We start from the raw sequence: 22,133 nt of genomic DNA, 5'->3' as shown, positions 1-22,133 counted from the left end.
AAAGAAATAGAAGAATTTTGGGAATCTCTAGTGCTATGTCTTAAAACTAATTTGAGAGGATCTTTAAGGCCCCTGACATCTGGTTTTTGAAAGAAATTCAAAGAATCTCGTGGATCTTGTATCATTTTTTAAAGAAATTGAAGAATTGCGGAGATTCTTGATGTCTAGTTTTTGAAAGAACCTGGAAGAATCTTGAGGGCTCTTGGTGTCTTGCTTTCGGAAAAATTTAATAGAATTTTGAAGATCCATTTGTATTTGGTTTTTCAAATATTTTGAAGAAATCTTGGAATCAGTGTGTCTTGTTTTTGAAAGAACTGGAAGAATCTTGGTGATCCTTGGTGTTTTCTGGTTTGAAAACTAAATCGAGAGAACCTTTAGTGTGTTGACTTCGTTTTTTTGAAAAAATTTGATAGAATCTTGTCGATCTTGTAACTTGTTTTCGAATGAAGTAGAAGAATTTTAGGAATCTACTTCTAGTGCTTTGTTTTAGAACTAATTTGAGAGGATCTTTGAGGCTCCTGACATTTTTTTTTAAGAAATTTAAAGACTCTCTTCTTTAATTCTAAAAGAAATAGAAGAATTGCGGAGATTCCTGATATTTGGTTTAGAAATAACTTTAGAGAATCTTTGGAGTTCTTAATATCTAGTTTTAGAAAGACCCTGGAAGAATCTTGAGGGCTCTTGGTGTCTTGCTTTCTGAAAAATTTAATATAATTTTGACGGTCCACTTGTATTTGGTTTTTGAAAGATTTTTAGGAATCTTGAAATCAGTGTATTTTGTTTTTGAAAGAACTAGAAGAATCTTGGAAATTTCTGGTGTTTTTTGGTTTTAGAACTACTAGAGAATCTTGGATGTGTTGACGTCGTGTTTTTGAAAAGATTTGATAGAATCTTGTAGATCTTGCATCTTGTTTTCGAAAGAAGTAGAAGAATTTTGGGAAAATCTGATGCTTTGCTTTAGAACTAATTTGAGAGAATCTTTGGGCCCTCGAAATCTGGTTTTTGAAAGAAATTGAAAGAATTTTGTGGATCTTGTACCTTTATTTCTAAAGGAAATAGAAGAATTTTGGAGATTCCTGATGTTTTGTTTAAGAAAGAATTTTAGAGTTCTTGATCTCTAGTTTTTGAAAGAATTTGGAAGAATGTTGAGAGTTCTGCTTTCAGAAAAATTTAATAGAATTTTTACAGCCCAGTTGTATTTTGTTTTTGAAAGATTTTGAAGGAATCTTGTAATTATTAGTATTTCTTGTTTTTGAAAGAACTGAAAGAATCTTGGGATCCCTGGTGTTTTTTGTTTTTAGAACTAATTCGAGAGAATCTTGAGGGTGTTGACGTCGTGTTTTTGAAAAGATTTGATAGAATCTTGTCGATCTTGTATCTTGTTTTCGAAAGAAGTAGAAGAATTGTGGGAATCTTTGGAGCCTCTAACATCTGGTTTTTGAAAGAAACTTAAAAAACCTTGCGAATCTTGTACCTTGGTGTTTTGCTTCTTGTTTTCGGAAAAATTTAGAATTTTAACGGCTCAGTTGTACTTTTTTTTTTAGATTTTGAAGGAATGTTGGTATCAGTAATGTCTTTCTGTTGAAAAAAAAACTGGAAGAATCTGGTGATTCTGGTGTTTCCTTTTGGAAATAATTTGGTAGTATCTTGAGAATCTTAGTTTTGTTTTTGAACTAATTTTAAAGAATCGTGCAGGTACTTGATATCTTGTTTTTGAAATGAGTGGGAAAATCTCAGAGATGTGTTTTAGAAATAATTCTAGAGAATCTTCAGAGTCCCTGATGCCTTGTTTTTGAAAGAATCTTAAGAGTTCCTGGTGTTTTCGAAAACATCTAACATAATCTTGACGGATTTCTGGCATTTGATTAAAAAAATCGTAGAATCTCGAAAAAATTTGAAAGAATTTTGAGGGCCTGTGGTGACTTGTTGTCCTTTATTTAATTTTAGAAAAAAATCAGTGGAAACTTAAGGGTCCTTTATTTTTATTTTAGAATGAATTCTAAGATGACGTTATCTCAATACTTCATCGACAAAATCTTCCTTCAGCCCAATTTTTCTAGAACTCATAGTAGACGAATTAATTCCACCTATCATAACGGAAAATGTCCATTCTTCCACTTCCTTCATCACCCGCCAGATGCTCTTAAAATTAGATTTAATTCGCATGCCGACTTCCACACCGCAAGCGCTTTTATCCGCATTACCGAGGCCAATTTAAGCCACAAACCTCAACAATAACCCCCCAGGCCGGTCCACAATCAGGTAAATCTCTAATTAGGCCGGAGCCTGGCGCAAAAAACGCGAAAAGTAGGACAAAAAGTGCAAGATAGACGCGGCAATATTAGAGCGGGCGCCACACGCGACCGCTCCGGTCCTGAAACTTCGATCCCGACCTCTCCCAATGAAGGTAAAGGATGAATCCCATTCATTTTTGTATACAACTCGGCAAAAACTGGGTCCCAACAAACTTTACTCTTACGTCAACGAAACGAAACAATAAAATATGACCGCTCGCTCCTCTCCCATACTCAGACATTATCTGGACGGAATCTGAAGACTGTCAACAGCGCGACACGAAATTAATTATCGGCGTCTGGGAGAACTGTTGCCATTGAGATAAAAAACGGCGATTAGCCATTTTGCGAACCGAGCGTCCACTAGAGGCGCTGCAAACCACTATGGGTAATCAGTTATATTTCTGAGAATAAAAATAAGTACAAGGAAAACATGGACATTAAAATTATCTTAGAATAATAACAATAATTAATTTGTCTTGGAGGTGAAATTATCTCAGCCTCTTGCTCCTCCTTTGTCTTAGTGCTAATTGCCTGCACCTAACTATGAACTCTTCGTCACACATTTCCACCGCGTTTTCCTCCAGGTTTTTCCTCTCCACGTCAATTTCATCCCTTTTCGCACATTCCTCCTCCTCCAATTTCGCAATTTCCACGGTTCTTCTTCTATCGTCGTTCGCCGACACGTTCGACGTCACATCCACTCTTATCACTTGCTCCGTCTGCGGACTCGGTGTCTTCGAAAACCTTATCATCTTCACTTTCTTCTTCCTCCCTTTCCCTCGTTTCTTGCGTCTTCTCTCCCCCACTTGGTCCTCCTCCTCCACGCTCCTGCGCGTCTCCTCCAACAACTTCTCGATGTCTGAGTGCACTTCATAGTGAAGATTATCCAAAGACCCGGACCTAGACCTTGCTCCGTCCTCTGGGTCGTTCAGAAGAATAGACAGGTCAGTCTCGAGGGTTTCGTAGCAGAAATCCTTGTCGAACTCAGTCGGGGTTTTGGAAATTTTGGCCGACTTCAGTCGAGTGCGTTTTTTGGACCACTTGTCGAGCGAAGAACCGGTGTTGAAGCACTGGAGGTTGTCGGGGAGGTTGATGGTGGTGATGGTGAGCGTCGTGGAGGTGTCGGGGGTGGTTTTGGGGCGCGAGAACGGAAACGAGTAGCTGCAAACAAGAAATTGTTAAAGTGTATGGAAACGGGGGGCTGTGGCACCTGTGGCCGTTTTCACCTGCGAACGCTGGGTGGTTCTCCTTGTGGAGGGCACGATGGGTGCCTGGATGGTCCTGGCGGGTGGACAGTTTCATGGAGGTGCACTTCATGGTGGAGACCTATCGAAAAAAAAAATGACTATAGTTTTTACTTCCCGAGCGTAAGCAAAGGAAGTATTGTAATCGAGTCCGTCGGCCGACTCTCTACTTTTACGTTTTCTCGATCTTTCGTGACCCCTAGAAGACGAAGAAATAGGTCTCCCATTTCCGTCTGTCTGTCCGTCTGTCCGTCTGTCCGTCCGTCTGTCCGTCTGTCCGTCCGTCTGTCCGTCCGTCTGTCCGTCTGTCCGTCTGCCGTCCCGGATTTTTATTAGACAGATAATCTCCGAAAGTACTCGACCGATTGTTGTGAAATTTTGTACTTATATTAAGAATATCATGTAGATGGTAAAACGCTAACCAAAATTTGTCTAATCATCCCCACCACTAATGCGATGACGTCACTTCAAAATTGTACATAGTAAATGGGTTTTCAATTGTATAAAATAACATAGTCCTACAACATGTAGTTTACAACTCTGAATCGACTTTTCACCCGAAACGTCCAGATTTTTGGAAAAAAAATCAAAATTATAAAACAACATTTTGAAATTTAATTTTTAATCTGCTAACCAGAATGCTTTGAAATGTTGCAGATGTTTTAAGGCTATAAAGAGCATCATAAATCTTTAGTCAAAAAATATTTGCTTATCCCCTCCAAAAACTTGATGACGTCAGCTCAAAAGTTTGTGGAATAAATCATATCTAAAATGTACAAAATATGATAAGTCTGTACTTGTGATCTATCACTCCATTCATATTTTTTGGATTTGCATATACAGGGTGACTCAAAAAAAATAATGAATGCGTAAATATATTTTATTGATTTAATCAGGAACTACAAAACCGAATGCTCTGAAATCTTGCAGATGTTTTAAGGTCATAAAGAGCATAATAAATGTTTCGAGAAGACAAACTCATTCAAATCAATAGAGAAATATTTATTTTGCAGTTACGCTCCGCCCCTCGGTCTAACAACGAATGAAAAATTCATTACAATTGAGATCCGGGTGGGCGGGTGGGGCTTAATTTTGTTTTGTTTTTTTTTAATATATAGAATTTTCTACAGGATAGTTAAATATATTGTCACTTTCTTGTTGGGAAAAGAAGGTTTCGTATATTAAGACAAAATGGACAAAATATAAGCCCCGCCCACCCACCCCTTCTCAATTGTGATGAATACTTTATTCATCGTGAGCTGATGGGCGGAGTTTAATTGCAAAATCGTCATTTCTTTGCAAGAAGTTACCATATTAAATATGTTTTTTAAATGGTAGAATTTTTTAGAGAAATATTGATCTTACAATTAAAGTCTGCGCTTCGGTCTAATTAGAAATGAAAAACACATCATAATTGAGATCGGGGTGGGCGGGTGGGGATTAATTTTTGCTTTATTTTTTAATATAGAAAATTTTCTCTCAACAACAGGATAGTTAAATATATTGTCAGATTCTTGTTGGGAAAAGAAGACTTCATATATTAAGCAAAAATGGACAAAATATAAACCCCGCCCACCCACCCACACACATTGTGATGAATGCTTTATTCATCGTGAGCTGAAGGGTGAAGTTTAGTTACAAAATTCTCATTTCTTTATACAAGAAGTTACCATATGAAATATGTTTTCAAAACGATAGAATTTTCTAGAGAAATATTAATGGTACAATTAAACTCCGCCCCTCGTCTGATTACGAACGAAAAACTCATTATAATTGAGATCGGGGTAGGTGGGTGGGGCTTAGTTTTTGCTTTTTTTAATATAGAGAATTTTCTCTCAACAACAGGATAGTTAAATATATTGTCAATTTCTTGTTGGGAAAGAAGAATTTATATATTAAGCAAAAATGGACAATTTATAAGCCCCGCCCACCCACCCCTTCTCTATTGTGATGAATCGTGAGCTGCAGGGCGGAATTTAGTTTTTCCTGACTTTTTATTTTTCATTTTCTTGATTTTATATCACAATTTTTTTTCGTTTATTCAATTTTTCAAATTTTCAGGCCAATCGATTCCAATTCGTCGATTTTCCGATTTTTAAATTTTTCAGTTTGCAGTTTTTGGGTTTCCACTCCTTTTTAACTTTTTGGATTTTCAATTTTTCGTTAAACTGTAGATTTCTCAAATTTTCGACAGTTTTATACTTCGATTTTTTTTTTCAACTTTTCGATGTTTCAATTTTTCTTTATTAAAATTTTTCATTTTTTTTTATTTCTCGATTTATCGAATTCAGATGTTTGGATGTTTTGATTGCTCAATTTCTCAATTTATCAATTTCTTAATTTTTTTCTATTTCTCGATGTTTCGATTTTTGGATTTTCCAATTTTTCGATGTTTCGATTTTTCAGTTATCCGATTTTTCAATTTTTTTAAATTCTGGAGTTTCGATTTGTCGATTTTTCAGTTTTTCGATTTTTAAGTTTTTGATTTTCGAATTGTTCTTTTTTGGTTCTTAAGATTTTTCAAGTTTTCATTTTGTAATTTTTCGTTTTTTATTTTTGATTTTTCAATTTTACAATTTCTCGACTTCAGTGACGTCAGCTCGAAAGTTTGCCGAATAAATCATATCTAAAATGTACAAAATATGATCAGTCTGTACTTGTGATCTATCACTCCATTCATATTTTTTGGATTTGCATATACAGGGTGATTCAAGAAAATAAATGAAAGCGTAAATTTATTTTACTGATTTACTCAGGAACTACAAAACCGAATGCTTCGAAATCTTGAAGATATTTTAAAATTATCATAAGCATGGTAAATTTTTGATCAAAACGTATTTGGTCGTCCCCCCTAAAAAATTTATGATGTCACCACAAAATTTTGCTGAATAAATCCTATCTAAAATGTACAAAATATGGTGAGTCTCTTCTTGTGATTTATCATTCCATTCAAATTTTTTCGATTTGCATATACAGGGTGACTCAAAAAAATTAATGAATGCGTAAATTTATTTTATTGATTTAATCAGGAACTACAAAACCGAATGCTTTGAAATCTTGGGAATATTTTAAAGTTATTATAAGTATGGTAAACTTTTGTTCAAAATGTATTTGTTCATCCCTCCTAAAAAAATTGATGACGTCACCCTTAAATTTTGCTGAATAAATCCTATCTAAAATGCAAAAAATGTGATGAGTTTGTACTTGTGATTTATCATTCCATTCATATTTTTTAGATTTTCTTAAGAGGTGGTTCAAAAAAATTAATGAAGTCAATTTATTTTATTGATTAAATTAAAGGCAACACTTATTATTAGTATTACACCCCAACCAACCCAATTTGGTAGACACAAAATTTGTTAAAGGAAAAACTCGGTTGAAACATAAGGGTTGCACGCTTATTTACATCGACTTTAACATTATAGACCTGCATTTGTTTTATGCGCTCACTTGGTTCCGCGAATGTGAAATAGACATGTTTATAATCAACCAATTGTGAATTTCACCGTCAAGAATTAAAATAAAACCCAATGTTTTATATAATAAGCGGAAGTCGAAGCAATAAAACCGATGGTCGTTTTGTTTACAGTTTCTCTGTTTGACTCTCACGTATGCTGTTACGCCTGTCATCTTAAATTAAGAATGTTTATACATACACGATTTTCAGTTGCCTCTGATACGTATACGTGAGTAAATTGTTTCGTTATTTTATTGATTATTACAAATCAATATTCAAAACGACCCAATTCATTTTCCCGAAAATTTGAGAATATAATAATTTTATTCTTAGTATTACACTACATCTATCCCAACTGATATACGTGTCCTTGCAAAAATGTTGATGACGTCATCGCAATTTTTTTTTAAATTCGCACTACAAAAATGTAATGAGAAAAAAAACACAATAGGCATGCAGTCGTCAAGTTTCCGATAGCGAGGGAAGTACTGTCTAAACTCTTTAGACCAATTTTTTAATCTTACTGGTGACTGCGCCATGTTCACGCATGCGTAAATTTGTAAATTTTTAGTTTTTTTTAATGAATGTCAAATTTAGCGAACACCCTGTATGCGGTCGGCGGCGTGTTTTCGGCGTGTCGGGATTGCGGGCCAGCGCGCAAACAGGCGTGATTAGTCTAGACGAGAAAGGCATTAAAAATTTTATTGTTTTAAAAAATATGATTTACGATTCGGATGTCCTCAGTCACCTTTATATGCAATATCTGGCGCGGTGTTTTTCGCAAAAATACCGACACAAAGGCCGATTTTTGTTATTGTCCGTTTCCTCTTTATTGTCGTTCAGATGTCGGAATAACACGAGGTCCCTCCCACATGCATCGAGAATAAAAGACTTGTCACTGCTTTGTTAATGGTTTTGCAAGTTTTTCGAGTGAATGACGTTGACGATTCGATGCACTGGGAGCTTGCACGCGAAGTTGAAAGGAATTGTTTCCGAGAGAGCGGAGAGGAGAAAATAAAAGAGAAAAGTTATTTTTAGGTCGTTTTTAACTTCCTCGGGGAAGTTGGCGGTGGAAGGTAAAGTTTGGATGTGGGGTTTCAGCGGAGTGGTGCGTTTTAGTGCGACGATTTTGATTGGTCAATTAATGGCTGGTTGCAATTACGATTTTTTATCGAAATGTACGATTGAATCGCAGCTGAATCCGAAATCGAAGAAAACTTTCAATGAATTCCGGAGATAAAACTAAAATTAGAAATATACTTATTTGATATCTTTAACGCCATTTTATTGAATTGTAGGTGATTATTATATTATTTCTATATAGAAAATAAAAAAATCCCAAAATTGAAATGTTGAATAATTGAGAAATTGAAAAATCTCAACGTTCAAAAATTTTGAACAATAGAAAAACCGAAGAGTCGAAAAATTGAAACATTAAAAAATTTTTAAATCGGGAAATCAAAACATCAATGAAATGTGAAATTGAAAAAAATCAAAATTTAAAATTAACAAAAAACCAAAAATGGAGAGATAAAAAAAATAAAGAATCTCAAATCTGTTGAAAAATTGGGAAACAGAAAAATTGAAAAATCGAAACATCGCATAATTGGCTAATCGAAAAATCGAAAAATTGAAAAATGGAAACATCTAAACATTATCCACAGATCGAAAAAGCGGCAAATCCAAAAATTGAAAAATCGAGAACTCAAAAAATTTAAAAATTTTATAAAAAATTGAAAAATCGAAATATCGAGAAATCCAAAAGTCTAAAATTTAAGAAATCAAAAAATTTAAACATCGAAAAATCGAAAAATAGAAAATCGAAAAATCAAAAATCAAAATAGTAAAAAATCGGGAAATTGAAAAAGCGAAAAATCAAAGAAAACTTGGAGAATCGGGGATCTAAAAAATTGGAACCTAAAATATTGAAACATGAAAATCGAAATATCGAGAAATTGGAAAACTGAAGAATTGTAAAACCGAAAAATCGAAATCTGGAAAGTGGAAAACTCGAAAGGTGGTGCAATGGAAACATCAAAAAATCAAAAAATCAAAAAATTGAAAAATTAAAATATCGAAAAACTGAAAAATCCAGAAAATAAAAATTTTCCAAAATTAAGATGTTGAATAATTGAGAAATCGAAAAATTGCAACGCCGAGAAGTCGAGATATTGAAAATTCGAAAAATTGAAACATTAAAAAATGTAAGAAGCGGGAAAAAGCAAAATATGAAATTTAAAAAAATTAGACATCAGAATAAGAAAAAAACTAAAAAATAGGGAAATCGAAGAACTCATAAATCGAAAAATCCAGAAATCCAAAAATCCAAAATTTCAAAAATCCAAAAATTTAAATACCTATCCAAAAATCGAGAAAACGAAACAAAAATCGAAAAATCGAAAACGTAAAGTCGAGAAATTGAAAAATTGAAAATTCGAAAAATCGAAAAATCGAAAAATTGAAGAATAGAAAAGTTCAAAATTCGAAAAATTTAATAATCGAAGAGAAATCGGAAAATCGAAAACCTGGAAAAATTTAAACATAAATCGATAAATCAAAAAATAAAATGTTTAAAAATTGTAAAACCGGAAAATCGAAAAATCCAAAGGTCGAGCAGTAGAAACATCCAAAACTCGAAAAATTTAAAATTTAAAAACCTGAAAAATTAAAATATCGAAAAACTGAAAAAATCCCGAAAATGAAAATTTTCCAAAATTAAGATGTTGTATAATTGAGAAATCGAAAAATTGCAACGTCGAGAAGTCGAGATATTGAAAATTCGAAAAATTGAAACATTAAAAAATGTAAGAATCGGGAAAAAAGTAAAATATGAAATTTAAAAAAATGAGACGTCAGAATAAGAAAAAAACTAAAAAATAGGGAAATCGAAGAACTCATAAATCGAAAAATCCAGAAATCCAAAAATCCAAAATTTCAAAAATCCAAAAATTTAAATACCTATCCAAAAATCGAAAAATAGAAAATCGAGAAATCAAAAAGTCGAAAAATCAAAGAAAACTTGGAGAATCGAGGACCTGAAAAATTGAAACACTAAAACATTGAAACATGAAAATTGAAAAATCGAGAAATTGGAAAACTGAAGAATTGTAAAACCGAAAAATCGAAATTTGGAAAGTCGAAAACTCGAAAAGTGGAGCGGTGGAAACATCAAAAAATCAAAAAATTGAGAAATTAAAATATCGAAAAACTGAAAAATCCAGAAAATGAAAATTTTCCAAAATTAAGATGTTGAATAATTGAGAAATCGAAAAATTGCAACGTCGAGAAATTGAAAATTCGAAAAATTGAAACATTAAAAAATGTAAGAATCGGGAAAAAAGCAAAATATGAAATTTAAAAAAAATGAGACATCAGAATAAGAAAAAAACTGAAAAATAGGGAAATCGAAGAACTCATAAATCGAGAAATCCAGAAATCCAAAAATCCAAAATTTCAAAAATCCAAAAATTTAAATACCTATCCAAAAATCGAGAAAACGAAACAAAAATCGAAAACGTAAAAAGTCGAGAAATTGAAAAATTGAAAATTCGAAAAGTCGAAAAATTGAAGAATCGAAAAATCGAAATCGAAAAGTTCAAAATTCGAAAAATTGAATAATCGAGGAGAAATTGGAGAATCGAAAACCTGGAAAAATTTAAATATAAATCGAGAAATCAAAAAATAAAATGTTTAAATACTGTAAAATCGGAAAATTGAATCTGGAAAATCGAAAAATCCAAAGATGGAGCAGTAGAAACACCTAAAAATCGAAAAATTTAAAATTCAAAAAACTGAAAAATTAAAATATCGAAAAACTGAAAAAATCCCGAAAATGAAAATTTTTCAAAATTAAGATGTTGGATAATTGAGAAATCGAAAAATTGCAACGTCGAGAAGTCGAGATATTGAAAATTCGAAAAATTGAAACATTAAAAAATGCAAGAATCGGGAAAAAGGCAAAATATGAAATTTAAAAAAATGATACATCAGAATAAGAAAAAAACTAAAAAATAGAGAAATCGAAAAAGTCATAAATCGAAAAATCCAGAAATCCAAAAATCCAAAATTCCAAAAATCCAAAAATTTAAATACCTATCCAAAAATCGAGAAAACGAAACAAAAATCGAAAAATCGAAAACGTAAAAAGTCGAGAAATTGAAAAATTGAAAATTCGAAAAGTCGAAAAATCGAAAAATTGAAGAATCGAAGAGAAATTGGAGAATCGAAATCCTGGAAAAATTTAATCATAAATCGAGAAATCAAAAAATAAAATGGTTAAATATTGTAAAACCGGAAAATCGAATCTGGAAAATCGAAAAATCCAAAGATCGAGCAGTAGAAACATCCAAAAATCGAAAAATTTAAAATTTAAAAACCTGAAAAATTAAAATATCGAAAAACTGAAAAAATCCCGAAAATGAAAATTTTCCAAAATTAAGATGTTGTATAATTGAGAAATCGAAAAATTGCAACGTCGAGAAGTGGAGATATTGAAAATTCGAAAAATTGAAACATTAAAAAATGTAAGAATCGGGAAAAAAGTAAAATATGAAATTTAAAAAAATGAGACGTCAGAATAAGAAAAAAACTAAAAAATAGAGAAATCGAAAAAGTCATAAATCGAGAAATCCAGAAATCCAAAAATCCAAAATTTCAAAAATCCAAAATTTCAAAAATCCAAAAATTTAAATACCTATCCAAAAATCGAGAAAACGAAACAAAAATTGAAAAATCGAAAACGTAAAAAGTCGAGAAATTGAAAAATTGAAAATTCGAAAAGTCGAAAAATTGAAGAATCGAAAAATCGAAATCGAAAAGTTCAAAATTCGAAAAATTGAATAATCGAGGAGAAATTGGAGAATCGAAAACCTGGAAAAATTTAAATATAAATCGAGAAATCAAAAAATAAAATGTTTAAATACTGTAAAATCGGAAAATTGAATCTGGAAAATCGAAAAATCCAAAGATGGAGCAGTAGAAACACCTAAAAATCGAAAAATTTAAAATTCAAAAAACTGAAAAATTAAAATATCGAAAAACTGAAAAAATCCCGAAAATGAAAATTTTTCAAAATTAAGATGTTGGATAATTGAGAAATCGAAAAATTGCAACGTCGAGAAGTCGAGATATTGAAAATTCGAAAAATTGAAACATTAAAAAATGCAAGAATTGGGAAAAAGGCAAAATATGAAATTTAAAAAAATGATACATCAGAATAAGAAAAAAACTAAAAAATAGAGAAATCGAAAAAGTCATAAATCGAAAAATCCAGAAATCCAAAAATCCAAAATTTCAAAAATCCAAAAATTTAAATACCTATCCAAAAATCGAGAAAACGAAACAAAAATCGAAAAATCGAAAACGTAAAAAGTCGAGAAATTGAAAAATTGAAAATTCGAAAAGTCGAAAAATCGAAAAATTGAAGAATCGAAAAATCGAAATCGAAAAGTTCAAAATTCGAAAAATTGAATAATCGAAGAGAAATTGGAGAATCGAAATCCCGGAAAAATTTAATCATAAATCGAGAAATCAAAAAATAAAATGGTTAAATATTGTAAAACCGGAAAATCGAATCTGGAAAATCGAAAAATCCAAAGATCGAGCAGTAGAAACATCCAAAAATCGAAAAATTTAAAATTCAAAAAACTGAAAAATTAAAATATCGAAAAACTGAAAAAATCCCGAAAATGAAAATTTTCCAAAATTAAGATGTTGGATAATTGAGAAATCGAAAAATTGCAACGTCGAGAAGTGGAGATATTGAAAATTCGAAAAATTGAAACATTAAAAAATGCAAGAATCGGGAAAAAGGCAAAATATGAAATTTAAAAAAATGATACATCAGAATAAGAAAAAAACTAAAAAATAGAGAAATCGAAAAAGTCATAAATCGAAAAATCCAGAAATCCAAAAATCCAAAATTTCAAAAATCCAAAAATTTAAATACCTATCCAAAAATCGAGAAAACGAAACAAAAATCGAATAAGCGAAAACGTAAAAAGTCGAGAAATTGAAAAATTGAAAATTCGAAAAGTCGAAAAATCCAAAAATTGAAGAATCGAAAAATCGAAATCGAAAAGTTCAAAATTCGAAAAATTGAATAATCGAGGAGAAATTGGAGAATCGAAAACCTGGAAAAATTTAAATATAAATCGATAAATCAAAAAATAAAATGTTTAAAAATTGTAAAACCGGAAAATCGAATCTGGAAAATCGAAAAATCCAAAGGTCGAGCAGTAGAAACATCCAAAAATAGAAAACTTTAAAATTTAAAAACCTGAAAAATTAAAATATCGAAAAACTGAAAAAATCCCGAAAATGAAAATTTTCCAAAATTAAGATGTATAATTGAGAAATCGAAAAATTGCAACGTCGAGAAGTCGAGATATTGAAAATTCGAAAAATTGAAACATTAAAAAATGCAAGAATCGGGAAAAAGGCAAAATATGAAATTTAAAAAAATGAGACATCAGAATAAGAAAAAAACTAAAAAATAGGGAAATCGAAGAACTCATAAATCGAAAAATCCAGAAATCCAAAAATCCAGAAATCCAAAAATCCAAAATTTCAAAAATCCAAAAATTTAAATACCTATCCAAAAATAGAGAAAACGAAACAAAAATCGAAAAAGCGAAAACGTAAAAAGTCGAGAAATTGAAAAATTGAAAATTCAAAAAGTCGAAAAATCCAAAAATTGAAGAATCGAAAAATCGAAATCGAAAAGTTCAAAATTCGAAAAATTGAATAATCGAAGAGAAATTGGAGAATCGAAAACCTGGAAAAATTTAAACATAAATCGAGAAATCAAAAAATAAAATGTTTAAATACTGTAAAATCGGAAAATCGAATCTGGAAAATCGAAAAATCGAAAGATCGAGCAGTAGAAACATCCAAAAATCGAAAAATTTAAAATTCAAAAAACTGAAAAATTAAAATATCGAAAAACTGAAAAAATCCCGAAAATGAAAATTTTTCAAAATTAAGATGTTGGATAATTGAGAAATCGAAAAATTGCAACGTCGAGAAGTCGAGATATTGAAAATTCGAAAAATTGAAACATTAAAAAATGCAAGAATCGGGAAAAAGGCAAAATATGAAATTTAAAAAAATGATACATCAGAATAAGAAAAAAACTAAAAAATAGAGAAATCGAAAAAGTCATAAATCGAAAAATCCAAAATTTCAAAAATCCAAAAATTTAAATACCTATCCAAAAATCGAGAAAACGAAACAAAAATCGAAAAATCGAAAACGTAAAAAGTCGAGAAATTGAAAAATTGAAAATTCGAAAAGTTGAAAAATCGAAAAATTGAAGAATCGAAAAATCGAAATCGAAAAGTTCAAAATTCGAAACATTGAATAATCGAGGAGAAATTGGAGAATCGAAAACCTGGAAAAATTTTAATATAAATCGAGAAATCAAAAAATAAAATGTTTAAATACTGTAAAATCGGAAAATTGAATCTGGAAAATCGAAAAATCCAAAGATGGAGCAGTAGAAACACCTAAAAATCGAAAAATTTAAAATTCAAAAAACTGAAAAATTAAAATATCGAAAAACTGAAAAAATCCCGAAAATGAAAATTTTTCAAAATTAAGATGTTGGATAATTGAGAAATCGAAAAATTGCAACGTCGAGAAGTCGAGATATTGAAAATTCGAAAAATTGAAACATTAAAAAATGCAAGAATTGGGAAAAAGGCAAAATATGAAATTTAAAAAAATGATACATCAGAATAAGAAAAAAACTAAAAAATAGAGAAATCGAAAAAGTCATAAATCGAAAAATCCAGAAATCCAAAAATCCAAAATTTCAAAAATCCAAAAATTTAAATACCTATCCAAAAATCGAGAAAACGAAACAAAAATCGAAAAATCGAAAACGTAAAAAGTCGAGAAATTGAAAAATTGAAAATTCGAAAAGTCGAAAAATCGAAAAATTGAAGAATCGAAAAATCGAAATCGAAAAGTTCAAAATTCGAAAAATTGAATAATCGAAGAGAAATTGGAGAATCGAAATCCCGGAAAAATTTAATCATAAATCGAGAAATCAAAAAATAAAATGGTTAAATATTGTAAAACCGGAAAATCGAATCTGGAAAATCGAAAAATCCAAAGATCGAGCAGTAGAAACATCCAAAAATCGAAAAATTTAAAATTCAAAAAACTGAAAAATTAAAATATCGAAAAACTGAAAAAATCCCGAAAATGAAAATTTTCCAAAATTAAGATGTTGGATAATTGAGAAATCGAAAAATTGCAACGTCGAGAAGTGGAGATATTGAAAATTCGAAAAATTGAAACATTAAAAAATGCAAGAATCGGGAAAAAGGCAAAATATGAAATTTAAAAAAATGATACATCAGAATAAGAAAAAAACTAAAAAATAGAGAAATCGAAAAAGTCATAAATCGAAAAATCCAGAAATCCAAAAATCCAAAATTTCAAAAATCCAAAAATTTAAATACCTATCCAAAAATCGAGAAAACGAAACAAAAATCGAATAAGCGAAAACGTAAAAAGTCGAGAAATTGAAAAATTGAAAATTCGAAAAGTCGAAAAATCCAAAAATTGAAGAATCGAAAAATCGAAATCGAAAAGTTCAAAATTCGAAAAATTGAATAATCGAGGAGAAATTGGAGAATCGAAAACCTGGAAAAATTTAAATATAAATCGATAAATCAAAAAATAAAATGTTTAAAAATTGTAAAACCGGAAAATCGAATCTGGAAAATCGAAAAATCCAAAGGTCGAGCAGTAGAAACATCCAAAAATAGAAAACTTTAAAATTTAAAAACCTGAAAAATTAAAATATCGAAAAACTGAAAAAATCCCGAAAATGAAAATTTTCCAAAATTAAGATGTATAATTGAGAAATCGAAAAATTGCAACGTCGAGAAGTCGAGATATTGAAAATTCGAAAAATTGAAACATTAAAAAATGCAAGAATCGGGAAAAAGGCAAAATATGAAATTTAAAAAAATGAGACATCAGAATAAGAAAAAAACTAAAAAATAGGGAAATCGAAGAACTCATAAATCGAAAAATCCAGAAATCCAAAAATCCAGAAATCCAAAAATCCAAAATTTCAAAAATCCAAAAATTTAAATACCTATCCAAAAATAGAGAAAACGAAACAAAAATCGAAAAAGCGAAAACGTAAAAAGTCGAGAAATTGAAAAATTGAAAATTCAAAAAGTCGAAAAATCCAAAAATTGAAGAATCGAAAAATCGAAATCGAAAAGTTCAAAATTCGAAAAATTGAATAATCGAAGAGAAATTGGAGAATCGAAAACCTGGAAAAATTTAAACATAAATCGAGAAATCAAAAAATAAAATGTTTAAATACTGTAAAATCGGAAAATCGAATCTGGAAAATCGAAAAATCGAAAGATCGAGCAGTAGAAACATCCAAAAATCGAAAAATTTAAAATTCAAAAAACTGAAAAATTAAAATATCGAAAAACTGAAAAAATCCCGAAAATGAAAATTTTTCAAAATTAAGATGTTGGATAATTGAGAAATCGAAAAATTGCAACGTCGAGAAGTCGAGATATTGAAAATTCGAAAAATTGAAACATTAAAAAATGCAAGAATCGGGAAAAAGGCAAAATATGAAATTTAAAAAAATGATACATCAGAATAAGAAAAAAACTAAAAAATAGAGAAATCGAAAAAGTCATAAATCGAAAAATCCAAAATTTCAAAAATCCAAAAATTTAAATACCTATCCAAAAATCGAGAAAACGAAACAAAAATCGAAAAATCGAAAACGTAAAAAGTCGAGAAATTGAAAAATTGAAAATTCGAAAAGTTGAAAAATCGAAAAATTGAAGAATCGAAAAATCGAAATCGAAAAGTTCAAAATTCGAAACATTGAATAATCGAGGAGAAATTGGAGAATCGAAAACCTGGAAAAATTTTAATATAAATCGAGAAATCAAAAAATAAAATGTTTAAATACTGTAAAATCGGAAAATTGAATCTGGAAAATCGAAAAATCCAAAGATCGAGCAGTAGAAACATCCAAAAATCGAAAAATTTAAAATTCAAAAAACTGAAAAATTAAAATATCGAAAAACTGAAAAAATCCCGAAAATGAAAATTTTTCGAAATTAAGATGTTGGATAATTGAGAAATCGAAAAATTGCAACGTCGAGAAGTCGAGATATTGAAAATTCGAAAAATTGAAACTTTAAAAAATGCAAGAATCGGGAAAAAGGCAAAATATGAAATTTAAAAAAATGATACACCAGAATAAGAAAAAAACTAAAAAATAGAGAAATCGAAAAAGTCATAAATCGAAAAATCCAGAAATCCAAAAATCCAAAATTTCAAAAATCCAAAAATTTAAATACCTATCCAAAAATCGAGAAAACGAAACAAAAATCGAAAAATCGAAAACGTAAAAAGTCGAGAAATTGAAAAATTGAAAATTCGAAAAGTCGAAAATTCGAAAAATTGAATAATCGAAGAGAAATTGGAGAATCGAAAACCTGGAAAAATTTAAACATAAATCGAGAAATCAAAAAATAAAATGTTTAAAAATTGTAAAACTTAAAAATCGAATCTGGAAAATCGAAAAATCCAAAGATCGAGCAGTAGAAACATCCAAAAATCGAAAAATTTAAAATTTAAAAAACTGAAAAATTAAAATATCGAAAAACTGAAAAATCCAGAAAATGAAAATCTAAAAGTTAAAAAAATCGGAAAATTTAAATATCGAATAATTGAAGAATTGAAAAATCGAGAAATGGAAAAATCAAAAAAGTAAAAAATCGAAAAGTTGAAAAATCGTAAATCGAAAAATTGAAAAATCGAAGAAAAATTCGAGAATCGAAAACTTGAAAAACTGAAACATCGAAATATCAAATAGTTGAGAAATCCAAAAGTCGAGAAATTAAAACTTAAAAATTTTAAACTTGAAAAAATAGATAATCGAAAAACGAAAAATCGAAAAACTGAAAAATCGAAACATCAAAAAAATTTTAAAATCTAAAATTTAAAGAATCGGGAAATTTAAATATCGAAAAATCGAGAAAACGAAACCACAAAAAAATCAAAAAATTGAAAAATTGGAAAATCGAAACATGAAAAATGAAAAATTGAAAAATCGAAAAATCGAGAAATGGTAAAATCAAAAAATTTAAAAGCCGAGAAATCGGGAAATCATAAAGTTAAAAAATCCATTAATGGAGAAGTTGAGAAATCGAAAAATCGAATAATTGAAACAAAAAATATAAAAAATCGGCAAAAAAGCAAAATATAAAATTGAAAAAAATGAAAAACTGAAAAACCAAAAAATTTGAAGAATCGAAAAATTGGAAAATCCAAACATGGGATAATCAAAAAGACGAAAAAACTGAAAAATTGAAACATCAAAACATCAAATGGTCGAGAAATCGAAAAGTCGGGAAATCGAAACGCCCAAAATCAAAAAATAGTAAAATCGAAAAATTAAAAATTGAAAAATGTAAGCTTAAAACAATTCGATTAATCAAAAAATCGAAAATTTTAAAATTTAAAAAGTCGAAAAACCGAAAATTGAAACATCAAAAATAAAATCTAAAATTTGAAGTTCCTAAAATTGAAAAATTGAAAAATCTAAGAAATCGAAATCGAAAATCAAAAAATCAGGAAATCTAAAATTTTAGAAATCGAAAAATTGAGATGCCGAAAAATCGAAGAACTGAAAAATCGAGAAATCGAAACATCAAATAATCGAAAAATCGAAAAAGTAAAATATCGAAAAATTGAGAAACCGAAAAATCGAAAAGTCGAAAAACCGAAAAATTTAAGAATGGAAATATCGAAAATTTCCAGATCTAAAATTTCCAAACACTGAAAAATCGAAGAGAAACTGGAGAATCAAAAATCTGAAAACTTGAAACATTGAAATTTAAAAAATGAAAAACTGAAAAATCGAAAAATCGAGAAATCGGAAAATCAAAAAATCCATTAATCGAGATTTTTGAGAAATTGAGAAATCCAAAAATCGAAAAATTGAAAAATCGAAAAATGGAAGAAACAAAAAACTGAAAATTCCCAAAACTCAAATAACGAAAAATGAGGAATCAAAATTTGGAAAATCAAGTAATCGAAAAATCGAAAAGTCGAAAAATAAAAAAAGTGAAAAATCCAAATATTGAAAAATCCCAAAACTGAAATCAGGAAAAATTGAAGAAAACTTGAAGAATAGAAAAACTGAAAAATCCCAAAACTGATTAACTGAAAAATTGAGAAACCGAAAAACTGAAAAATTCCAGAATTGAAACAACGAAAAACTGAGGATTGGAAAAATTGAAAAATCGAAAACTTAAAAAATCGAAAAACTGGGAAATCAAAACATCGGAAAATTGAGAAATCGAAAAGTGGAAAAATTGAAAAATCGAAGAGAAATCGAAGAATCGAAAATTTGAAAAATTGAAACGTTGACACATAAAAAATGAAAAACTGAAAAATTGGAAAATCGAGAAATCGAAACATCCAAAAGTCGAGTAATACAGAAATGGCAAAATCAAAAAATTGAAAAGCTGAAAAAATCGGGAAATCAGAAAGTTCAAAAATCCATTCATAGAGAAGTTGAGAAATAAAAAAACCGAAAAATTGAAGAAAAAAAAAAATAAAAAAAGTGAAAAATCCAAATACATACTGAAAGATTCCAAAATTGAAATAATGAAAAATTGAAAAACTGAAGAATAGAAAAACTGAAAAATCCCAAAACTGACTACTGAAAAATTGAGAAATCGAAAAACTGAAAAATCCCGGAAGTGAAACAACGAAAAATTGAGGAGTGGAAATACTGAAAAATCGAAAATTTTAAAAATCGAAAAATTGAGAAATCAAAACATCGGAAAATTGAACCATAAAAACTGAAACATTGATAAATCGAAAAATTAAAAAAACGAAAAATCTAGAAATCGAAAATCTAAAATTTAAAAAATCGAAGAATTGAAAAATCGAGAAATCGAGACATCAAATAATCAAAAAATCGAAAAAGTAAAAAATCGAGAAGTTGAGAAATATCGAAAATACCCAAATTGAAAAATGGAAGAGAAATTGGAGAATTGAAAATCTGAAAAACTGAAACATTGAAACATAAAAAATGAAAAACTGAAAAACCGAAAAATCGAGAAATCGAAACAGTGAAAATTCGAGAAATCGAGAAATGGCAAAATCAAAAAATTGAGAAGCTCAAAAAATCGAGAAATCGGAAGGTCAAAAAATCCATTAATCGAGAAGTTGAGAAATCCAAAAACCGAAAAACTGAAGAAAAAAAACTGAAAGAACGGAAAATCGAAAAGTCGAAAAATCCAAATATTGAAAAATCCCAAAATTGCACTCACGACATATTGAAAAATCGAATTTTCGAAAAATTGAAAAATCCCAAAAACTGAAATACCGAAAAATTGAAAAATCGAAAAACTGAAACAACGAAAAATGAGAAATTGAAAGTAGGAAAATTGAGATATCGAAGAGCCCAAAAATGAAAAAAATTGAAGAATCGAAATATTGAAAAATCCAAAAGCTGAAATGCAAAAATCGAAAAATTGAGAAATCAAACCATCGAAAAATTGAAACAAAAACTGGAATATTTAAAAAACATTTATTAATGTAAATTTTGAAGATGACATCATTCCATTGTTAGTGGGGATAATCAGACAAGTTTTGGCTAGCGTTTTACCATATACGTGATATTCCTAATATACACATAAAATTTGACAACAATCGGTTCGGTAGTTTCGGATACTCTCTACCTAATAAAAATACACAGACGGGGGACATACAGACAGACAGACGGAAACGGGAGATCTATTTTTTCGTATTCTAGGACTTGTGACACATCTAGAAAACATGAAAGTCCGATGAATTTGTTCACACTCGTGAAGAAAAAAGAACTTAAAGCTGAGTGAACTGTTATAATTAATTAATCTGGTAACTGTCTTCAATGAATGCTGAAACTAAAACCGAAATTGATAACAACATAAAAACTGAAAATTAAACATAACAACGAATTGTGTATTGGTGATTATTTGTTTATAATAAAAATTCCACAGCAGTCTGCCGTGACGTGGGGACAATTCTCCGTAGTATAATTTACTTTCGACAAAGATTTATTATTATTTTTATCTTAATGTGGTTAGTTTTCGCAAGTTAGTACAAAAAAAAACTTGATTTATGGCAAACTGCTGTTGTTTTCAAGGTTTTCTAAAGCAGAGTCAACTATTAGGAAGTTATTCAAAAATAATAAGCCTAATTTGAAGCAGAAAACTCAGGCGGTGCGAATTAACCACAACCTTCGTAATTAAAATTAGTATTGTTGGTTGCCTACTTCATAGAAAACCTCACTAACGCACTTGTCACTCTCCGCAAGCTCCTAAATTAAAAACTAGACTCCTACGTGTCAATTACCTGTCAAACCTCCCTCCTCCTCTCGTCACATACCCTCACAGCCGGCACATCCCGCTTTATCAATACCCCCACGACTAACACAGCAATTCCTCTTCTTCTTCAGCCATCGGTGTCTAAATCCCGTGTAAATCGTCCGGTATCGGTTTCAAAAAGCGCCTACTTATTACCGAGCACGCAACCCAGCCAACACTGAAGCCTGCCAGTTACATTACGGTGTTGCGTGCAGAGAAAAAGAACGCACGTCACTTCTTCCCCAATTATTAAGTTGGCGGTGGTGCAGCGGAAGCGAGCGAAAAACTCGCCAATTTCCGGTGCGGCGCAATTTTTAATGCCGCCTCGATTGCTCGATCAACGATGATGGATCGCGACGAATTAAAAGCCGACTTCCGGACCAGCCGCCAGCCTTACACCGCGTGGTACCCGGACGGTATAATTAGCCCTTTAGACGGACTCAAAAACCGAAGAAAATTTCTCCCGCGATTAGTCTAATCCGCAAATCACTGTCTCCGCGCCGGACTCCCCCGATAAATAATCGCCGTTTATGGAGTACGAAAAGGCAACTTCTGGCCCATAATTCGTCCCATCACGCGAGTTTTTCAGCACGAGCCCGCTTGTTGACAAACAATAACCCAGCCCGCGGCCCATTTAGCCTAAATCAACCCGACCTAGGCAACCCATTCCCGGCCAAAGTGGGGGCGGTCATGCCCCGCGCGCTTATCTGTT

General features: G+C 30.3%; 1 protein-coding gene across 1 annotated transcript; it reads right to left on the bottom strand.

Annotated features, from left to right (window-relative positions):
• Positions 1-2,677: 2,677 nt before the first annotated feature.
• On the bottom strand, positions 2,678-21,638 carry LOC135144057 (uncharacterized). Its single transcript, XM_064076002.1, has 3 exons — positions 21,411-21,638; positions 3,508-3,623; positions 2,678-3,458 (listed from the first exon to the last, which is right to left on the bottom strand). The coding sequence occupies exons 2-3, from the start codon at positions 3,612-3,614 to the stop codon at positions 2,786-2,788; spliced, it is 780 nt and encodes a 259-aa protein (XP_063932072.1). The 5' UTR covers positions 3,615-3,623; positions 21,411-21,638; the 3' UTR covers positions 2,678-2,785.
• Between the last annotated feature and the right edge of the window lie 495 nt (positions 21,639-22,133).

Source organism: Zophobas morio, unplaced genomic scaffold (assembly GCF_036711695.1).
Source record: "Zophobas morio isolate AGI-343-1 ecotype UQ-CSIRO unplaced genomic scaffold, CSIRO_AGI_Zmor_V1 ptg000081l, whole genome shotgun sequence".
Classification (NCBI taxonomy): Eukaryota; Metazoa; Arthropoda; class Insecta; order Coleoptera; family Tenebrionidae; genus Zophobas; species Zophobas morio.
This window is presented reverse-complemented; position numbering and strand designations above follow the sequence as displayed.

What these genes read in the sequence shown, in the direction of transcription:
- LOC135144057 (XM_064076002.1), bottom strand. Translation starts at nt 3,614, where the DNA reads ATGAAGTGCACCTCCATGAAACTGTCCACCCGCCAGGACCATCCAGGC. An exon ending in GCAGGTGAAAACGGCCACAG is followed by an intron (nt 3,459 to 3,507) that starts GTGCCACAGCCC and finishes TCTTGTTTGCAG; the next exon opens with CTACTCGTTTCCGTTCTCGC.